General features: G+C 51.8%; 1 protein-coding gene across 1 annotated transcript; it reads left to right on the top strand.

The window, feature by feature from the left end:
* Nucleotides 1-1,314: 1,314 nt before the first annotated feature.
* Nucleotides 1,315-17,760, top strand: P2RX1 (purinergic receptor P2X 1). The gene is made up of 13 exons (XM_055324848.1): nt 1,315-1,376; nt 1,675-2,065; nt 10,611-10,758; nt 11,034-11,105; nt 11,561-11,630; nt 11,865-11,961; nt 12,254-12,334; nt 12,632-12,773; nt 14,842-14,969; nt 15,431-15,521; nt 15,952-16,017; nt 16,337-16,438; nt 16,550-17,760. The coding sequence occupies exons 2-13, from the start codon at nt 1,929-1,931 to the stop codon at nt 16,613-16,615; spliced, it is 1,200 nt and encodes a 399-aa protein (XP_055180823.1). The 5' UTR covers nt 1,315-1,376; nt 1,675-1,928; the 3' UTR covers nt 16,616-17,760.
* Nucleotides 17,761-21,319: the final 3,559 nt, after the last annotated feature.

The following is a 21,319-nucleotide window of genomic DNA, read 5'->3' as shown; positions in this document are numbered from 1 at the left end:
ATGGCAGCAGCCGCCCTCACTCTTCATTGCAAGCCATCCATGTCCTGGGACCTGCTATTCCAAGAGCCACATGATCACCTGGAAAGGGAGTAGGCCCTCTTGTCTGGGATCAAGACCAGACCAAGGGAACATGATCCCCACAGGTCTGGCTCCCAGCATCTCTGGATTTTTTTCCTTAGGAAAGCCCAGGACATGGTTCTGGCCTGCCCCTCTTGAAGGTCATGTTGGATAGACAGTTGGGCCTGAGATTCATGAGGCTGTTCTATTTGAGAGGGGGGAATGGCCTAGGGTGCTGGAAGGGGCCATGGGCCTGCCCTCTGTGGGGGCCACTGCTGTCCAGAAAGCAGCTCTACTCAGACAAGCAGCTGGGATTTCCAGCCTGGAAGCCTGGCTCCCTGCCGAGAACAATTTCCCAGCTAAAGGCCTCCAGGAAGAAGACTCCTATCAGCCTTCAGAGTGAGGCAACTTGGCCTGCAGGGGAGTTCCCCATACCCCTGGGACACCCAGCCTCCATCTTCCATGTCCTGAGAAAGCCCCAAGGACACCTGGCCTGGATGGAGGGCCAGCCAGGAAGGCCATCCTGCTTCAAACCGAGGCCTCCAGTAGAACCCAGGGTGAGCTTGGGCAATTCATTTCTCTGAGCTCATTTCTTCAACTGCAAAACAAGACATTGGGTCTGTGGGGGCCTCCAGCTCTAGGGTTCCAAAAGCCAACATGAGACTTTTGTCCTGCCCCAGCCCCCTGGGACCTTGCATTCCTGCCCTGGGCTGTGGTTGAAGACAGAGGCCGCAGAAGGACTGTACCTCAAATTAATAGCAGTCTCAGGTTTTTGTCCTCAGTGTTGTTGGGACCCGTTCCGCTGAGGCCTCTACCTATGAGGCAAATCCCATTACCATCCCCATTTCACAGATGAGGCTGCAAGCTCAGTCTGGTAAGGCAAATTACCCAAGCCCTCGCAGGCAGCTAGTAGCAGAGCCATGAGTATTAACAGGCTGTCTGATGTCAGGCTTTCCGGGCTATGTCTCAGGGAGCCCAGCAGCAATGTGTGACAGATATGGCCCTTGAATCTTCTGGGCACTTACTTCCTTCTGCTTGTTTTAGGGAGGTGGAGATATGGCCGGGACAGCACAGGTGATGAGAGAGGAGAGGTGAGCTGCAGAGATGCCTGCCCAGTGCTCAGGTTGATTGGGCACAGGCCAGGCTTGGACTTGGAGGCACACACAGGTGGATGGAAGCTGGCCTATAAGGACAGCAGTGGGAATCCTGCCACAGGCTCTGGAAGCATCTGGCAGCTGGACCAGAAATGGCTCTACTTCCTCTTCCACTCTCCTGACTGCAACCCCCCCAGGGGCTGAGCTCCCCACCTGGGGGCACAGGTAGAGTGGGGAGGGTGTTTGGATATGGGCATGGGCTCCTGGTTTGGAGAAGGCTTCAGCCTGAGGCCACTGCCCCCAAGTCCTGGCCTTGTTCTGTTCTGCTAGGTTTGGGGTGTGTGTGTGTGGGGGGGGGCTGATAGCTTTATCTTTGATGGGTGGCCCGTGGTTTCCTGCCAACAGCTCCTGTTTCCGGAGGCTCAGCAAGGCCCAGGCGGAGCCAGACGGAGCAGTGGGGCTGGGCCTGGGTGGCCCCACCAGCCCCGCCCCCATCCATCTTTGGGAATTTATTTGTCCACAGGCGCGGCTGGCCCACAGTCCATCGCCTGCCAAGGGCCAAGAGCTGCTCTGACCACCTAAGGATTCTACTTTTCAACCCAGGTGCCTTCAACTGACCCCTGCCTCCTGACCTCTGGTCAGCTGCCCTGCCCTACCCTTCCTAAGGGGCCAGGAGGCCCCTAGAAGCTCCACCATAGACTTGGGTGTTGACACCTGGTTCACCTCAATAGCAAAGGCTGCAAGAGGCTCAGTTCTCAGCCCCCAGCCTGGCTCACTATGGCCCAGCGGCTCCAGGATGAGCTGGCCGCTTTCTTCTTTGAGTATGACACTCCCCGAATGGTGCTCGTGCGCAACAAGAAGGTGGGCGTTGTCTTCCGCTTGATCCAGTTCGTGGTTCTGGTCTACGTTATTGGGTGAGTCTGGGCCCCCTACCCCTACCTCCCACCCTGTTGCACCAGCTTCCAACCTGGGCCTTTCCTCCAGCCTCTGGGATGCCCCCACAGCCCCACGGAGCCCCTCTTTCTCTCCATTGGTTGTCACCCTCCCTAACAAACCGTAGTGCTATTCAGAAGGAATGGAACTTGCTAACTCACTGTAAGAAGGGGACACTGAGGTAAAGAGGGGACATCCTGCCCTGGGCCTTATGGTGAACAAAACCATTAGGTTCTAAGGAACTGACTCACTGTTAACGGTCTCTCGAGTGGTGAGTCGTGCTAGAGGCCAGCACCCCAGTGAACTACAACCAGAGAGTCCTTCTACTTTTGACCTCCCAGCCAAGCAGGCCACTACTAAGAGACAAAGGCCACACCCCATTTTATAAACCAAAGAGGGACAGGCCCTGTTCACACCTGTCTTGCCTAAATTAAAGGCATCCTGACATATCTAAGACCCCCAGAGCAAAGAAACTTTCAAATTCAGAACCCCTGGTATCTTAACGGTAGCATGTCAGGCAGAGGTTGAAGGTCAGTTCAGGTCCCAAAGATGACTGCTCCTTTCTAGGCATCTTGAGACCTGCCCAGGAGTGCCGAGGCAGAGTCAGATGGTACTCCCCCACAGTCTTGCTGTCCTGGGAGCCCACATGGGCCTGGCAGGGGATTACACATATGTGTATATTGTGTGTGTATGCATGTGTGTTATACCTAGAGCTCTGTGTGGATGCACATGTTCTCCTGTGTCTGGGCATGTGCCTACTGGGTGTGGCTTCGGGGTGTGTCCCTATGGCTGGGTATCCACATATGCACATCACGTGGCTGAGGTGGCTGGGCACCTAATGTCTGTGCCCTGGGGGGCGAGGCGGGAGGGGTATCATATCTGCTCAGGGTGGTAACTGCAGAGGATTCTTGGAGGCCCCAGGGCCACTGAAGGAGTAGGGGTTCCAGCTCCTGCTGAGGGGTTTTAGGGTGTCTGGCAGTATTACATTGCTGTGTGATTCTGAGGGCCCAGCCCTTCTGGTCTTCACATCCCTACTTTTGCTATAGGACCAAACCAGGACTGCTAACTAGAGCCCATGGCAGGCCGACCAGGAGGCCAAACAGTGACCATATCATTCTGGCCCCCAAGGCCTCCGAGCTGGTCAGGTGGAGTCAAAGCCAGGACCTAGCCCTCTGACACCTTTTGGCCTCTGCCTCCCTCCTGTTCACAGACTAATTTGACATCTGTAAAGTCATCTGAGCTTGTGAGGAAAATGGAGGCCCAGAAAGAATTAGTGGGGCTTCCAGATCACATAGCAGGTCGGTAGCAAGTCTTAGCTAGACTGACCTCCCCTCCCCATGCCCAGGCCTCAGCCCTGTCTTCTCCTTTCCCACCTCACAAGGGCTCTGAGAACTTTGGTGTAATGGGGCACCGATGCTATGATACTGGGCACTGGATGTGCCTAAAAGTGCGCCCTTAGCTGCACTCCTGACCCTCCAGGGAAAGAGAGTTTGCTTGCCCAGGCCTAGCCAGCCCATCCTTCAGCTGGAGAGGCTGGGAGAATGTTGTCCTCACCATGGCCCCTGTTGCTCCTTATTTCTGCTTTCAAGTGAGCAGTGAGAGCAGAGCCAGGGCCCTCTTGGTGTTGCTCACAGACTGTCAGAGGGAAAGTGACAGTCTTCCCACCCCACCCCAGCTGTACCGAAGCCAATATCCAGTCCTGAACACATACCTCTAGTAACAGAGACCTGCCTCCCTCCCTCCCAAGGACAGTCTACTCAGTTTCCGAATGAATGTGGTGGCTTCCTCAGTGTCAGTGAGGCTCAGAGAAACAGTGATTTAGTCTAGATCCCACAACTAGAAAGAGGCTGAACTGGATTTGAATCCAGCTGCATGGCTCCAAAGTTGTCCTTGATACCATGGAAAGGAAACATCCTCAGAGAGGGGCACTGACTTGTCCAAGTCATATAGCAGAGAGAGGAAGGTAGGGCCCCGCACAACCCCACCCTCAAGCCCAGACTTCCTGTTCCAACTGCAACTCCTGCTGTCTCTGGCACCCTCATCTGGCCACTGGCCACTGCTTTGCTGACTCTCAGCTGCAGACAGAAACCGGCCTGACATGGTCTTATCTCAGGTTTAGTTTCCCCACCTGTTCCACGGAGCAAGGGTCGGGGGTCCCCTCTAAAGATGCTGAACACAGGCTCATTCCTGAGGAGGGATGCTTCCTTCCAGGGGTCTGGTCTGTCTGACTATCTGGTCCATCGGGTGCAAAGGGCGCAGAGGGGACTCTTGCATTCCAGAGCCAAGAGCACAAGCAAAATGGGGGATGGGCAGGCACAAAGGCAGAACCGGACAGAGGGACAGACATTGGAGCACAACCACTCAAATGAAGAGAGGTCCTGAGACTTAGCAACAGTGAGTTACTAAGACAGAGGCAGAGAGGCTGAGATGCTGAGAACCCAAACACACTCTGAGAAAGCAAACTGAGGCTGTGTTTTCTATCAGTCACACTCTTCTGGGAAGTCCATGGCAAATGGAGGGAGCAAGTGGGCCTGAGGCCCGAGTGGGCTGAGCTGTCACTCTTTTGTCTCAAGTTAAAATGGTTAACTTGCAGTTAGAACTGTCTCCTGGGAGGTGATGAGCTCTCTGTAACTCAGTATACAGGCAGTGGGCTGTCATCCATGATCTAGCAGGTCCAAACAAGGAGTGTTTGCCTGGAGGGCACTGGTTTGGAGAGGAGAGAGGTCTGGCTGCGGCACACTGGAGGATCCCAGTGGGATTTGTGAATGCTGCTTGGTGAGGGGAGCCTGGGAAGGCTTCCTGGAAGAGATGACAGAGTGGTGGGACCAGCCTTGAGCAAAAAGGCCTAGAGGCTATAAGCCAGTCAAGCCTGCTCTTGACTTTCCCTTTGTGCCCCTGTCCACCTCCATACAGAGCTTTTGGGAAGTTCACATGCTTCTGATATTTTCAAATGGATCCTGGAGCATATCAATAAGAAATAAGGATAGATATAAATTATTGCTGGGAAATTGCATCCAGGGATATTTCTACAGCATCTTCTCTGTGCCTATTGCTGTGTTGGGATCTATGGGACAGCAGTGGGGTACAGGGTACGCAAAGAAAAGGTGAGGGGTAGATGATGAGTTACCCAGGACTCCTTTGGTTCCTAGAGAAGAGTAGGGATTTTGAAGTGCTTATGTAACTGAAAAAAAAAAAATCAATGCAGGCTTCAGGTCTGGATTCTGGTTGGATCCTCCATGATGAGAGCAAAGGAACAGCAAGATCTGCAGGGACATGGGGAGTTCAGGTTGGTCCCATTTGGGTTCTCCAAAGAAGCTGTCCAAGATTTTCTCTCCTTCCCAGCTCTGCTATCTTCTGGGCTTCATTCTCAGGCAGTCTCTCTGTCTCATAGTGGCAAAATGGCCACCAGCAACTCCAGGCTGACATCCCACCAGCTTAGCCATCTCTGGGGCATAAGACTCTCCTTTTCCAGAGTTCTGGCAAAAGTCCTAGCTCCAACTCTTATCAGCAGGGATCAAGTCAAGTGCCTACCACAAAACCAATTGTTGTGGCCAAGGAAATGAAAAACTCTGGTTGGTAGAGTCTTGCTGTATACCACCTGGTCCAGGCACTCCTGCTGGAAAGCAGAGTGTGATCAAAGGTCCTGGGGCAGGAAAGGAACAGCAAAAGTGTCTCTAAGGTTAGGCTCTGGACCCAAGGGAAAGGAGGTGGAGGGGTGAGCACAGCTACTGATTCTGAGGAACATGGGTTTTTTCCTATAGGCAATGGGGAGCCTCAGAAGGATATCTAGCAGGGGATCGGTGGGGGTGGAGGCCAGAGGCAAGGAAGCTGTGAAGAGGCAGCAGTGATAAGAGGAGAGGAAGAAGCCATGCCAAGGTGGAAGCAGTGAGCATGGAAGACAGAAGTAGTCACCCTGGTGGGCCCCACACCAGGGAGCTATGTGTGGAGTGGCTGCCCACTGCCTACTTTGTGCCCATCATTGCTGCAGAGGGCCACGGGCCCAGCATGGCCAGAGCATTTGACTTCTCAAGAGCAGTGGGAAATTGGGATTTATGGGCACAAGGAACTTCTTGGTATTTAGAGGTTGGTGACTCATTAAACAAATTTAAAAACACAAATTGAAGAAATGTGTGGGAAATATCAGAAAGGGAGACAGAACATAAAGACTCCTAACTCTGGGAAACGAACTAGGGGTGGTGGAAGGGGAGGAGGGTGGGGGGTGGGGGTGAATGGGTGATGGGCACTGAGGGGGGCACTTGACGGGATGAGCACTGGGTGTTATTCTGTATGTTGGCAAATTGAACACCAATAAAAAATAAATTTATTATTAAAAAAAAACACAAATTGTCAGCCTAGCTTACCTGCAGATGACATGTAGATTGATCTCTAAACACTCAAACGCTCTAAATTCAGTCCCTTCCAGGCCTGGAGTCTGCTCTTGCCCCTCCCCAAGGCTGCTGTGCACTATAGCATGTGCCTGGTCTGGTCAACTCCTGCCTGTGGTTGCACCTCGTGTCCCACCAGCCACAACCTATCCTCCCATCCCCACGCCAGAGTTCCTGTGGCATCTGCCACGGCTCCTCTCATGTCTCAGACTCCCACAGCAAAACCCCTTTGGGTCCTTAGATGAAAGCCAAGAGGACAGAGGGACTGAAAGAATGTAGGGACAATGGAGAACGAGGGTGTAAGATAATGCCCAGGCTTTGAGGAGGATTCGGTAGGAACAGTGCCATCCTCCAAGGTGAGGGCATCAGAGGGGCAAGTTCTGGGGGGGACATGAGACATTCAGGTTGGTCCCATTGAATTTTTATTTCGAGATATTAGTCAAATGCCATAATATCCACCCTTTAAGAATATATAATTCAGTGGTTTTTAGTATAATCACAAAGTTGTGCCACCATCACCATTTTCTAGTCCACTACTCCATGTTCACTACTCCAGAAAGAAACTCTGTACTCCCTAGCAATCATTCCCATTCTTTCTCTCTACAGCCTACTTCACCTACTCTGGATATTTCATATAAGTAAAATCATACAATATGTAGCCTTTTGTGTCTGGCTTCTTTCACTTAGCATAATATTTGTAAGGTTCTTCTATGTTGGTTGTAACATGTATCATTAATTCCTTTCTTTTTATGGCTGAATACTATATCATTGTATGGATATGTCACATTTGGTTTAGCCATTCATTGAAAGTCATATGAGTTGTTTCCACTTTTGTTTCTTATGTATGTTGCTGTGAACACTTGTGTACAAGTTTCTGTGTGGGAATATTTTCAGTTCTGTTGCATATATACCTGGGAATGGAATTGCTGAATCAAGTAGTAATTCCATATTTAACTTTTTGAGGAATTGCTAGGTTGTTTTGCAAAGGTTTGAGTTGAGTTTGAGGTTTCTGCATGATGTCTGGGGTGAGGGACCCGGGAAAGGGGAAGGAATGGGTGTCAAAAGTGTTGGGCCATATGGACATGTATGTAAGTTCCTTGAGTACAGAATTTTGGTTGGCTTTGTTCGCTTCTATATTTTTAGTGCCTAGAACATTGCTTGGCACATACTAAGGGCTCAATAAATAAATACTTGTTGAATCGCTAAATGAATGTGTGGAATTAGATCTCCAGGGAGAGTGCAGAGGTGGAGATAAAAATCTGAGGACATGATGTACCTGAGACAGCTTACATGAGGTCCTGCCTGGGCTGAGAATGGGAGCCAGGACAACAGGGGTAGGTGGACATTTAAGCAGGAATTACTGACTTGAGACGGGGAAAACAAGAGGATTATATATTAGTGCCTACTGCATGCTAATTTCCTTAATGAGAACTCATGAGAATACACCTTAGACTTGCTTTCTTCCTGGGGCTTAGCCCACAGTTCAGGGCAGGGAAGGCCTTGCTCATATTTGTTGAATGAACAGCAGCATTTTTGAAGTAAGTGCCATCACCTCTGTTTTATTGAGAAATCCAGGACTCAGAAAGGTTTAGTCTTCAGCCTGGTGAGGCTAACGTCACACAGCTGGTGAGTGGCAGGGCTGGTACCTGAATCTTGGCTTCCTTTACCCTCACACAGCTGCAGCCGCACTCTTGGCTACTGTACTATGTGCCATCTTCCAGGAGGGGCTGTTGAAGCAGAGACTCAGGACAAGGGGTTGTTGCAGCTGAGGTGGAAAGAATGAGAAAGATAATATCTGGACAAGGAGAGACTTCTGAAGATGTTTGTGTCTTTGGCATCAGATCCCATTGGTGGTGACAGCAAGTCCAGGTCAAGGCAAGCACAGCTTTGGAGGGATGGGTCTGGAGCCATGGTTATTCCATTATTATCAGAACTGAAGTCATTGGTGTCAGGTTAACTTTACCCCCCACCCCCCACCCCAAGGGTTGACAGTGTGCAAGGGCCGACATAGCCGGGTGTGGTTGCATCAGCTCCAGCATGCAGCCATGCTGTGGCCACATACTTCCGGCTCCCGGCAGACGTGATGGTGCTGGGCAGCTCAGTGCAAAGGGGCAGAGACCTGGGATGGGACCTCAATCCCGGGGTCGGCCTCTGACTCCGGAAGGACACTGTCACAGGATTCAGTTTCCCCATCTGTACTGTAAAGAGTTGGTAGTGGGCCAAGAGAGAAAGGCTATTAGAACATCAGGGGTGAGGGCTGCCAGGAACGAGGCCCATGACCCTCCCACAGGGGCTCAGAAAAGGAGCAGCTACTCTGAGCTTGGGCATGGAGTCAGAGTCGTCCCTGGAGGAAAGAGGCTGAGGAGGGTAGAGGTAGGTGATGCCCCCAGTCTCGGCTAAGGCTGGAAGCTCTGAAGACTGGAAGCCTTTCGCATGCCTTACCTGTTGCCATCTGGGACCTGCAGGGGGCAGCAGTGACCATGCTTAGGCCTGTGGGGGCGCCTCCTGGGCCAGGCTGGGGGAGGGGCTTGGAGAAGAGAAGAGTGGACTATGGGGGAGGAGAGGAAGACCTGGGTGGGCTGATTTCCTGGGGTCTGGACCAGGAGACAGTCCCCAGAGAGCTAGCACTGACTCTAGGACTGAGGTGCCTGGAGAATTGCTACTAGGCCTGAGCTCTGGGACACCGGAAAGGAGCTTTGAGCTCTGCTTGGGCGCTCAGAGCCACAGGTGTGCTCACAGATTTCCCTGAGGTACACTGCTACATACTCTGATGGTCACCACAACTGGACACACACACCCAAACACAGTTACACTGGATCTCCATGCAGTCCTTCCTGAAGGAAATGGACCACACCCAGGGCTCTCAGTTGTAAGCAACAGAAACCAAACCCAAATTGGCTTAAATAAAGAAAGGAAATTTATTAGCTAATGTATCATACTTCAGACATGGCTGGATCCAGGTGCTCAACCATTGTCAGGAGGCTGCCCTCTTCCATCTCCTGGCCTGACTTTCCTCTAGGTTGGCTTAATTCTCAAGCCGAGTCTCTCTGTGAAGTAGCAAGATGACTAACCATAGTTCTGGTCTTCGCTACCTTGCTCAGCTACCCAGCAGAAAGGATGCCTCTTTCCCAGTGATTCCCAGAAAAATCCTAGCCTCATTGCTAAAATTTCCTAGGTTGTGTGTCCATCTTTAGACCTATCACTGTTGCTAGGGCAGTGGAACACTGATTGGCAAGCTGTGGTCATGTGTCCATCCTCCCTACACCCAAGGCTAGGAAGGAGGTCAGTTTCACTGACCCTCTAAGACTGAAAGCAGAGAACCTGAAGGAACAGGGCTTCTTCATGCTGGGAAGGGAAGGTCAGAATTTCCCAAAAAAGCTGGGAGGCCTCTGGCCTTAGTCACTCCCACAACAAGGGCCTCATGTGGGGCCACATAATAGGAATTGCCCCCTCTGCTTCCCTTCCAGTACCCCTTGCCAGGGCCTCCCAGCATGGCTGAGATAATCATAGCTAATGGCTATGTAGTGCTTACTGCATGCCAGTCCTCATTCTAAATGATCTACAGGCAGTAAGTCACAACAAGCAGGTTCAGTACTATTATTGTTATTCCCATTTTACAGATGAGGAAACTGAGGCAGAGAGGGATGAATAACTTAGCCAAAATCACAGAACCCATGAGTAATGTAGCTGAGATTCCAGTCCAGCCTCTTGGGCACCAAAGGCCAGGTTCTCAGGCATCATGCTTTTCTAGTTCTCAGTGGGAAAACCTCAGGAAAGTGTACTCTGGGCATGAGGATTATGGTCCAAGAAGCTTGGCCTCCTGGCCCCAGCAAATCTTGCTCTTAGAAAAGGATCTGAAAGAGTCCTTCAGTGGATCTCCTCCCTAAGAATTAGTATTTTCCCAGTAAGAAGAAGGGTGGCACTTCAGGTATAGGCCAGCTCGGGGAGGCAGGTGATGCTCTCCTGCCCTCAGCCTAAGATGTAGTTTTAGGAGAAAAGACTGGCTCAGAGATGCATCTGGAGATGGGAAGGGAAAGGATTTGACTTACCTAGCTGGTGCCAGAAAAGCACCCAGCCTCCTGCCATCTTTGAATGACCTGACCCAGCTCTGACTGCTTTAACCCCCAAAATACCCCCACAGGTGGGTGTTTGTCTACGAGAAGGGCTATCAGACTTCAAGTGGCCTCATCAGCAGCGTGTCTGTGAAACTCAAGGGTCTAGCCGTGACACAGCTCCCAGGCCTGGGCTCCCAGGTCTGGGATGTAGCTGACTACGTCTTCCCAGCCCAGGTGAGCTGACTCAGGGGTAATACCTTCCACCCACAGGGTGGCTCAGAGCGGGCTTGGGCTCTGTCCAATCTCCCTATTGCACTAGCCCAGGCCCCAGCTCCCCTAATGAGGGGCAAAAATGGGTTGTAATATCATCCCCCTCTGATATCATGGGGTGTGGAGGCTGCTGGGTATCATGTGGATTCTAGGCGCCTATTGGGACAGTGCTTGGGTTCTCGGGGGCTGTTCTCCCAACCCAGAGCCCTCCCCTTCCCTCCCCTGCCTCTCATTTCCAGGGGGACAGCTCCTTCGTGATCATGACCAATTTCATTGCGACCCTCCAGCAGGTTCAAGGCTACTGTGCGGAGGTGAGGACTGCTACCTGTCCCCTCGCCCCAATTCTTGGACCCATAGGGGAAAATAACATGGAAGAGGAAGTCCCCTTGGCTATTAAAGATAGGCTTCCTCGGGGGAATGCGATGGTGGATTTTAGGCATAGATTCACACAAAGTAACAGTCTGCTATTGGCTGTGGAGACGCTTCCCTCCCAGTTATGTGTCAAGCAAGATGCCGACCCTCAGCGCCCACCCAACCTCCAAACCCTAACATCTCTCCTTCCTGCCAGGTAACACTGGCCATAGGACAGTGGGCATGAGCCCAGAGGGATACTGGGAGGGGACTGAGGGAAGGAAGCTGTAAGCAGAGGTCACCCCGAAACTGTCTAAGACTGCCACAAGACCTCCCTAGGGCCCTGGGGGTATGAGGGGCTCTCCTTAGGACACTACCCCAGGGACCTGGGACCAGCAACTCTCCCTTCCCCTAGCATCCAGAAGGGGGTACATGCAGAAATGACAGTGGCTGCACTCCGGGGAAGGCAGAGAGGAAGGCACAAGGTAAGGCTGGCCTCCTCCCATCCCCCTCTGTCCCCTCGCACAGCCCCTGTTCAGCTCCAGGCTTCCTCCACCAGGAAGGCCTTCTTGCTTTCTCCCTTCCTTCCATCCCACGCTTGGTCCAGGCCTAGCCACATTTCTGTCCGCGGGCTGCCGCTTTTTGGGTGTCCTGTCACTGGGGGCTCCTCTGTATCCCCAGCTTGGAGTGGGCACCCACCGGTTCCTCCCTTGCTCCAGGAATCCGCACAGGCAAGTGCGTGGCCTTCAATGACACTGTGCAGACATGTGAGATCTTTGGCTGGTGTCCCGTGGAGGTGGATGACAAGGTCCCACGGTAATGCCTTATCCAACCAGGGAGCTCGGAGCAGACTCCCCAGCCCAGACCAAGGGGATCTATCCTCGGAAGGATTCCCTCACCCCATCTATAATGGTCCGAGCCAGTGATCCCCCTGACCCCTGGTCAAGGGGGCCTAAGAGTCCATCACTATAGCACCCCCATCCCCAACCAAGCCAAGGCCACAGGAAGATCCCGTAGGTTCTCACACCCCCACACCCGTAACAAATGCTGGTGGGCTTTTGGGCAGACTCCTGGGAAGGGGACGGTAAGTGAGTGCAGTCTCCTCCAGCCCTGCCCTTCTCCAAGAGGCCGAGAACTTCACTCTCTTCATCAAGAACAGCATCAGCTTTCCACGCTTCAAGGTCAACAGGTTTGTGGGAAAGGGAGGCAGAAATGCAGAAGCCCCCCCCCCCCCCAGGGCTGCTCCAGCTGGTCTCAACTGTCTGTCGCCTTCCACTCCTTTTTTTTTTTTTTTTTTTTCCCCCGCCTTCCACTCCTGCTGATTTCACTCTGGAGGCAGAAGCCTGAGCTGGGCTCTTGGGGTGGGCTACCTTTAGTCGCCAAGGGCTGTGAAGGGTGGTGGTTTATGGAGTTTGTGAGGGATCCCCAGAGCTTCAGGGCATGGTGGGCACCCTCCCCACTGGCATTCTGCTTCACCCCCATATAGACGCAACCTGGTAGAAGAAGTTGATGCAGCCTACATGAAGACCTGCCTTTATCACAAGATCTTGCACCCACTGTGCCCTGTCTTCAAGCTCGGCTATGTGGTGCAAGAGTCAGGACAGAATTTCAGCACCCTGGCTGAGAAGGTATGGTGCCAGGCAAGTGAGGAGGGCTGGGTCCTGGAATTATCAGGTCAATGAAGGCTTTTCAGTCCCAGAGAATGCCCTCTTCAAGCCCCTCCAGTGTGGGCTGGGCATATATATGGATTTATTCCCTAATACTGGGGGCTCCTGAAGGTCAAGCCTGAGTCCTCAGCAGGGCCTGGTATGGACCTGACACAGAGGAGGTGCCTGGAATGAATGGACATGGGAAGACATTATCACCTGGATGTTTGCTGAGGTCACACCATATTTTAGCTATTAGATAAAAGCAACTTGAATTCCATGCCCTATGACCCTGAGAAATCCTATGTTCTGCTGGGGATTCTTGGGAATTCCAGAAGCGTGACTGGGTTCAAATCCTAGCTCTGCCTCTAATGAGCAATGTGACCTCAGACTAGTCTCCTACCTTGAGTGTGTCTGAGCTTTTTGCTCAATAGTACTAATAATGGTACTATTATCGTCTCATACCTCACGGGACGATAATAGTACCATGCTCATTGGGTTATCTTGAGGATTGCGTGAGTTCACTCATGGGACGGCACTTCAGTACTACCTGGCACATGGCAACCCTGTGTACATGTTCCTACGTGATCGTTATCATCCTTCTACAGTGCCTATTTAGGGATGAAAATCAGCTTCTTTTCTGTGATATCAGTCATAGACACAAAACTTGCTCACAGCGCATTTATCTAGAACAGGGATCAGCAAAGTTTTTGTTTAGAGGGCCAAAAAGTAAGTATTTTCAGCTTTGCAGGCCATGTGGGTTCTGTTCCAGCCATTCAAGTCAGCTGCTTGAGGGTAAAAGCAGCCACAGAAAATATGCAAACAAGTTCAGCCCTTAGGCCTCAGGAAGCCAAACCCTGGAGGGAGTTTACACCGTAGCCACACAGAAAACCAGAAAGCTGAATGTTAGACTTTCTTGTTCCTAAAATCTCCCTGCCACCTGTACTGGGAACTTCTCACCCCTCACCATCAACCACAGATAACTGCATACCTACCTCCTGCCTAGGTACCCAGCTGCACGCGCGCTCTGACCAATTCTTCTGCTGCTCAGCCTAGCCCCACCTGTCCCCAGTTCTCACCTTGCCCAAAGGAGCTTCATTCTCTCAAGTTTTTTTGTTTTTGTCTTTTTAAGATTTTATTTATTTATTCATGAAAGACACACACACACAGAGAGGCAGAGACATAGGCAGAGGGAGAAGTAGGCTCCCTGCAGGGAGACCGATGAAGGACTTGATCCCACGACCCCAGGATCACACCCTGAACCAAAGGCAGGTGCTCAACCGCTGAGCCACCCAGGCGTCCTCAAGGTTTCTCATACGAGGCCAGATCTTTACAAACTCACTTTTTAATTCAACACTACTTACTTGCCTTCCATGCTGTGACTTTCATTCAGGAGTCAGTGACCAAAGAGACAGTCAGCCCCACCCTCATGGAGTTTATAGTCTTAGAGGAGATGAGTTAAGAATCACACAAAATAGGCAAGTGGGTTGCTCAGTGGTTAAGCATCTGCCTTCAGCTCAGGTCATGATCCCAGGGTCCTGAGATTGAGTCCCGCATCGGACTCCCCGTGGGGAGCTTGCTGCTCCCTCTGCCTGTGTCTCTGCCTCTCTCTGTGTTTCTCATAAACAAATAAATAAAAATAAAAGAATCACACAAAATAAATATACGATTTCAAAGTAACCAGTGTTCCAGGAGAAAATGCAGAGGGAATGACAGGTACACGTTTTAGACTGGAGGTGGTGTTTAGGGAAGGCCTCTCAGGGAAAGTGACCAAAGGATAAGAAAGAGCCAGCCTTGTGGAACTAGGGGAGCTGTATGTGCAAAGGCCCTGAGGTAGAAAGAACTTGGTGTATTTTAGAGACCATCAGAAAGTTGATGTGTGATGGATGAGAGGTAAGGCCAGAGAAGATGACAGGACTTCCATCCTGAAGCAGCTTCTCAATGCTTCTTCCCAAACAAACAAACAAACAAATGTCCCTCCCTTCAAGAGATTGCTGGCATCAGCATAAGACAGAAATTTCTTGGTCCTGAAACCCCTGTGTCCCTGCAGGGCGGGGTGGTAGGCATCACCATTGACTGGAACTGTGACCTGGACTGGCATGTGCAGTACTGCAAACCCATCTACGAGTTCCATGGACTGTACGAGGAGAAAAACCTGTCTCCAGGCTTCAATTTCAGGTGCTTGCCAGGACTCCACCAGTGCACCCTTCCTTGGTGTCCCAGAACCCCAGAAAAACCCCAGAGGCTTTTCTACTCCCAGAACCCTCTGAGGCCAAGTAAGTGTCCCCAGAAAGGAAGCAGAGGAAGCTGGGCAACTCTCATTCTCCTGGGATTGGCCAGGCAGGGAGCCCACAGGAAACAAAACCTCAGTAGCCTGAGCCCCCTCACTTGAGGCCCCCTTGGCCAGGACCGGCAGGGGTCGCTAACATCAGAAGTGAGGGGTTGGGTTGAGGGTGAGAGTTGGATACAACATTTCTGGAATGAGACCTGGGATCCTGCCTGGGATTCCCTCTCTACGTAATGTTGGAGGCCATGGGACTATCTTCAAGGACCTCTGAGGGCTCCTGCTGAGCTTCAAGAACACTGGACCCAAACTGTTCTCCATCACCCTCTTCTACAACCTCACCCTTTCCCCCAAGGTTTGCCAGACACTTTGTGGAAAATGGGACCAATCACCGGCACCTCTTCAAGGTGTTTGGGATTCGCTTTGACATTCTCGTGGATGGCAAGGTGAGTATCCAGTGTGAGGGACAGCCAGAGACACAGTCTTAGTTCCTGTGAGTGTTTGTTGGGTGTCCATGGTTATAGACAACAGGAAGTTGACTGGGCTTCATTCAGCAGTTTTACTTCTAATAACAGATGGACCTGGGTACCCACTGAGGGCAGGTCTTTCCAGCTGGTGACCTCACTTCCTCCACTGCCTCCCTGTGTTCAAGGAGGCAGAGCCAAGGTCAAAACCCAGGGTCTCTAACAAGCAGCTGGGTCCCCATGTAGAGCTAGAGCTGTGGGGAACAGGCTGTGGGGCCAGCTAGTGGTGGGGGTGGAGGGCAGAAAGGGGGAGTTCCTTACCCCGGGTCTGGCCTTGGGATTTCTGAGAAAGGTCTTTTCCACCTGGCTCCTTCTGACTGTTAATCCTTCTCTCCCTGGCCCCTGCCACCAGGCTGGGAAGTTTGACATCATCCCCACAATGACAACCATTGGCTCTGGGATTGGCATCTTTGGAGTGGTAAGTGCTAGGGTCAAGGGGTCAGTGGAGGAAACAAATCTCTCAGCCCATCCTTACTGAGCCTGCCCCACCACCCCAGACCCACAGTATGTCTGAAGAAACCGAGGCCAAGACCTGGGGCACGACAGAGGTGGAATGGGGTGGTCTTGATCTCCCGAGGGACCTGCAATGCCTTGTTCCCCAATTCCAGAACCTGAGGTCTTGATGGGGCAGAGTTGCTCCAGGCCCCTACAGCCAGAAGGAACTGATGCGGGCTGTGGAGGGTTCTGTCCCCACCCCCACATCCCCCCTGCTCTATCTGCCCCTTCCCTGCCCTCAGGCCACAGTTCTCTGTGACCTGTTGCTGCTCCACATCCTGCCCAAAAGGCACTACTACAAGCAGAAGAAGTTCAAGTATGCGGAGCAAATGGGGCCAGGGGCGGTAAGAGAACTTGAGTTTACAGCTTTCAGAGGCCTTGGGCCCACATGTCTGTGTTGGGGGGCCAGCTGCTCCCCTGGGGCTGACTTCTTTTCCCTTCCAATGCTTACACAGGGTGAACATGACCCCGCAGCCACCAGCTCCACCTTGGGCCTGCAGGAGAACATGAAGACATCCTGACCCTCAGCTCCAGACTCCTGACTGGACACAGCTTTGGTCAGGGGCCTTGGTGGGGTCCCAACCAGGACAGAGCGGTCTCCACAGGAGCTCTCCACCCTCTTAGCCAAGCAGACACTAGGTCTTGGCAGCTCAGAGTGGCCACTGGGAGAGACCTGTGCACATCTGGGCTCTGGCCCCAACTCCACAATCCCCAAAGGAGCTCTGCCCCAGCCTCGGCCACTCCTGGTCTAGAGGGACTGCAGCTGGGCAGGGCTCCTCTCTCGCTCTTCTATTGGAGCTGTGTGCTTCTCTCTCTGGGCCTTCATGCACCGCACGGCTTCGTGTCTCTAGATCCATGCTCTCCCATATGGCAGACACTAGCCACAATGACCATTTAAATCAATATTAATTTAAACTGAATAAAACAAAAAATTCAGCTCCTAAAACTAGCCACATCACAACTGCTAAACAGACACATGTGTCTAATGGCTGCCATATTTGACTACATAGAATATTACAGAAAGTTCGGTTGGACAGTTCGGAAGCAGAACTTCGGAAAGTTCTGCTTGAGCCCTCTTACTGGTGCCAGATTTACCTATGGAGCTTATCAACAGTGCAGGCACCTGGGCCTACATCAGACCTCAGAATCTCTAGGGCAGGCCACAGATATGCAGCTATGGCAAACTCCCTGGGCCATTTTAAAGACTGAAATTTCAGAACCACTCCTGATTGGCCATTGGAGGTAGCCTGGGCCTGCATGAGCTGGCAGATGCAGGTATTGAGTAGGTGTGTGGTGTCCTTGCAGGCATATGGTGTCTCATGTACACACCGCCCTGTGCACACTCATCCTCATGCACCACCACCCCCCCCATCCACACTCAGGCCCTGCAAACACAACCATCTGAATATACCAATGCCCTCAAGTACAGATGCATGGTTCATGCCACAACACCTCCATAGGGATATGCTTCTCCTCAAGTGTGTCAGGCCAGGACAGTGCTTTCTAGCCACGAATCCTTACTCAGCTACCTTGGGGTTGGTGCAGGGCCCTGGCCACACCCTGGGCTCCCTGCTTGTGGCCCAGCCTCGGCACCTCAAGCATGCCCAATTCTGTCTGACACAAGGTCTGGGGAACCTGAGTGATGGAGTACAATAAAAGGAAGGAGGACAAACTTCTGCCTTTGCACTTTTGCCTCTCTGACACTGGGTGTCCCCATCTTTTTGGAATGCGGGGTTGAGCTGAGAGATCTTTGGGGTCCTCTGGATCTCTCCGTAGATAGTGGTGAGTTGACACTTACGCCCTGATCCCAGCAGTGTCAGTGCTAGAGGTCAACACACCTCTGTCTGTGGGTCACTGTACCCAACACTGGAGCTCCTTCTGGTCCTCCATATGCCTCTCCTTCTGGTCTTCCATATACACTGAGAGGCCTGGTACTCGGACAAGCACATACTCTTAGGAGTGGCCTCATGAAGGCAGGAATAAGAAAGGGGCTGGCTGGCCCAGGAGAGAGACCTGAGGGAATCCCAAAGGGAGGAGGAAGGTCTTGAATGGAGACAGTGTGGAATGATTGTCCAGGGGCTCTGCAGTGGCAAGACCTATGGCCAGGCAGGGTCTCTGGGAAACCCCCATCACCACACCCTATCTAGACTAGTGCTGTCCAATAACAATGATGGAAACATTCTCTATCTGTGCTTCCCAGAACAGCATTCACTAACCACATGTGGCCACTAAATACTTAAAATGTGGCTAGTGTAACCAAGAAACTGAGTTTTTTATTTTACTTACTTTTAATTAATTTAAATCACCATATGTAGTAGCGGCAGTAAGTAATGGTACTGGACATCATAGGCAAGCCCCCCGCCCCGTCTTTCAGACCCTTGACTTTCTACCTTCTTCCTCATCTAAGAACCATCCTTCAGATTTTACAAGACAGGAACTCCCTCTTCTCTCCCTTCGTTCCCCAGTCCTACCTGCTTTTGCACCTCCTGCCTCCTTCCCTCCTGAATGATCAGATTCCTCCTTTGTATCCAATGCTTCTATCCAGCCCAGAGGCCTCCCAGCAGAGACTGCCTCTCCTCTCCACCAACACCTACTACATTTGCTCCTTCCTTCTGCCTGCTGGCCCTGGTTCCTCTGTGGCTTTGCCTGCTCTTCCTTCACTGTCACCATTCCAGAAAGACTCACACTTTTATACTTCCCTCTGTATCCGATTTTCTGTGATTGGCTTCCAGCCCCACCCTCACTTCTCCTAAACGCCCTTGTCAAGGTTACCAACAGCGTCCTTGCTGCCTAATCCAAAGCAGACACTTCAGCCCATATCCCACTTGGGCTGTCAGCCTGACACTGTTGACCAAGCCCTCCTTTGTTGAAAGATTTCCTTCCAACAGCTCCTAGGACCCACCCTCTCCTGATTTTCCAGCCAGACCAGTATACCGGGAAAAGACAGTTTTCAACTGCAGCTCCACCAAGGGTCACTGTATGTCCTTAGGCAAGCTGCTTAAGTCTCCAAATTTCTCCACGAGTGGGGGTAATAATAGCCGCTACTCAGGTTAGGGTAAGATAAGATATGTAAAGTGCCTAGCACAGAGCCCAGCACCCCAGTAGTGCTCTGCTTCTCCATCTAGCCTCCCTTTTATTTATCTTTTATTTTTTTAGTATATGTGCTGCCGAAGCGAGCACAATCTTTTATTTTTTAAAAATATTTTATTTATTTATTCATGAGAGACATAAGAGAGAGAGAGAGAGAGAGGCAGAGACTCAGTCAGAGGGAGAAGCAGGCTCCTCACAGGGAGCCTGATGTGGGACTCGATCCCGGTTCCGGGATCACGCCGTGAGCCAAAGGCAGATGCTCAAACACTGAGCCACCCAGGTGTCCCTAGCCTCCCTTCTAATGGTGGAGTCAGCTAGTTGTCCCTGGGGATCTATTCTGTCTACAGTGATGCAACCCTTGGTTCTTAGCTGGATAGGTGGCTGCCTAGCATGAAAATTGCATCTCCCAGCCTACTCTTGCTGCTGAGTCTGGTCATGTGATTAAGTTTTAGCTAATAGGATATATGTGGAAGTATCATGTGACACCTTTTGGGAACTTTCCTTAAAAGAGAACTGGTGTAGATCCTTTGCCCTCTTCTTCATCCTTGTCTTCAACCACTGTCTGGAATGCATATGTGATGGCTGGAGCTTTAGCCACCACTCTGAACCATGAGGACAAGAGGCATACTGAGAGGTTGCTGGAGCAGTAAGTGGAAAGAGCCACATCTGGAAGGTCTTTATGGAGCAGAGCTGACATTCCAGCTTTGGGCTGTTTCCTCTGAGGCTCTTATGTGGGATTTGTGTTACCTAAGTCAAAATTGATCCTACTTGGTACAGAAATCTTTCCCCCTTAAGAGCAAGTGTTCTGTCCTTGGCCTCTACCTTATTTGCTCTGAATTATCTTACCCTTTCTCATGGTTCTACTTACAATCATGAGTCTTTTCTGACAAATTCCAAAACTCTCTCTGGCACAGCCCTCTTTCCTAAACTTGTAGTCCAACAGGAGTGCTGTATCTAATTATTCATTAGACAAACATCTTTTGAGCACCTACATGCTCATGATGTGTCAGACTGTATGTTGGGTGAATCAGATACAGACCCTGTCCAGAGTGGGGGGGGGGGGGGGGGGAGACAAGAAGGTAAATGGATGCTAAGTACAAGGAAGTACCTAGGAGGGGCTGCTAACCCATGCTGGGCAGTGAGGAAGTCATAGGGAAGGATTCCTGGCAGAAGGAATGTTGAACCAAGCCCTGAAAGGAGTTAGATTCTCCTGGGTAGGACTGAGATCATGGAGGGCTTGTTTGGAACTATTATGAGGATACTGATGAGGCATAGAAGATTCCTAAGCAGAGGCTGACTTGGGTTTCTGAAAGACTGCTCTGGTGGCCAAGCAGAGAAAGGCCAGTAGGAGGAGTGAGACTAGATGGAGATGGGAGGCCAATGAAGAGGTTGCATAGCAATCCGGGTACACAAAGATGGTGTCCTGAGCTAAGAGGGAGAGGCAGAGGGCTGAGAGAAATGAATGAATTCCAGTGATATTGAAGAGCCAGCATGAGCACGGGTGGTTGGGCCTAGGATGACTCCCAGTCTTCTGGCTCCAGATTGAGACAGAGACACAGGAGGCCAGGTTTGGGGAGTGATATGGAGCTCTGTATGGGTCAAGTGGTGGGGTGAGGTGCCAGAGAATTCACAAGTGAACTTAGCATAACTGAACCAAGAGTCGATGAGCCAACCAGAGGAGAGGTCCGGGGGTGGACAGAGTCCCCGGGAAGGGCCACCGTGAAGGCCAGGACATCCTGACTTCTGCCCCAGCTAGGCCATTCCTGCGCTGCTCACAGAACTCTTCCCCAAACCTGAATCCGACTATGACCCCAGCGCTCTGCCATAAACCCATTCGCGCTTCCCCTACCCGCTGTCCGCAGCCACCCTCCATCACCCCCACGCCCACCCCCGCCGCCCACAGCAGAAGCTTCTGTCCCACCCCAGTCACGGATCTCACTTCGCCGGGCTCCTAGTAGGCAGGGGGCATCTCGGCCCCACAAACCCTCGCCCCCGGGGCGCCCCCCCCGAGGCAGGCCGAGGTGGGGGGAGACAAAGGGTGTTAGAGGGTAAGCACTTGGACCCCCCCAGGCTCGCTGAAAAGCCCAGCCGCGGCTTGGAGGGACTTTGGGGGGAGCCCAGGCAGTCTTAACTGG

This window comes from Nyctereutes procyonoides, unplaced genomic scaffold (genome assembly GCF_905146905.1).
Source record: "Nyctereutes procyonoides isolate TBG_1078 unplaced genomic scaffold, NYPRO_anot_genome, whole genome shotgun sequence".
Classification (NCBI taxonomy): domain Eukaryota; kingdom Metazoa; phylum Chordata; class Mammalia; order Carnivora; family Canidae; genus Nyctereutes; species Nyctereutes procyonoides.
Note: the sequence above shows the minus strand (reverse complement) of the source record. Positions and strands in the feature narration are given on the sequence as shown.

Bases quoted from the DNA above. Each gene is read 5' to 3' on its own strand.
- P2RX1 (XM_055324848.1), top strand. From the start codon at position 1,929: ATGGCCCAGCGGCTCCAGGATGAGCTGGCCGCTTTCTTCTTTGAGTAT. The intron at 12,335-12,631 runs GTTTGTGGGAAA...ACCCCCATATAG, and splicing joins CCACGCTTCAAGGTCAACAG to ACGCAACCTGGTAGAAGAAG. The intron at 14,970-15,430 runs GTGCTTGCCAGG...CTTTCCCCCAAG, and splicing joins TCTCCAGGCTTCAATTTCAG to GTTTGCCAGACACTTTGTGG.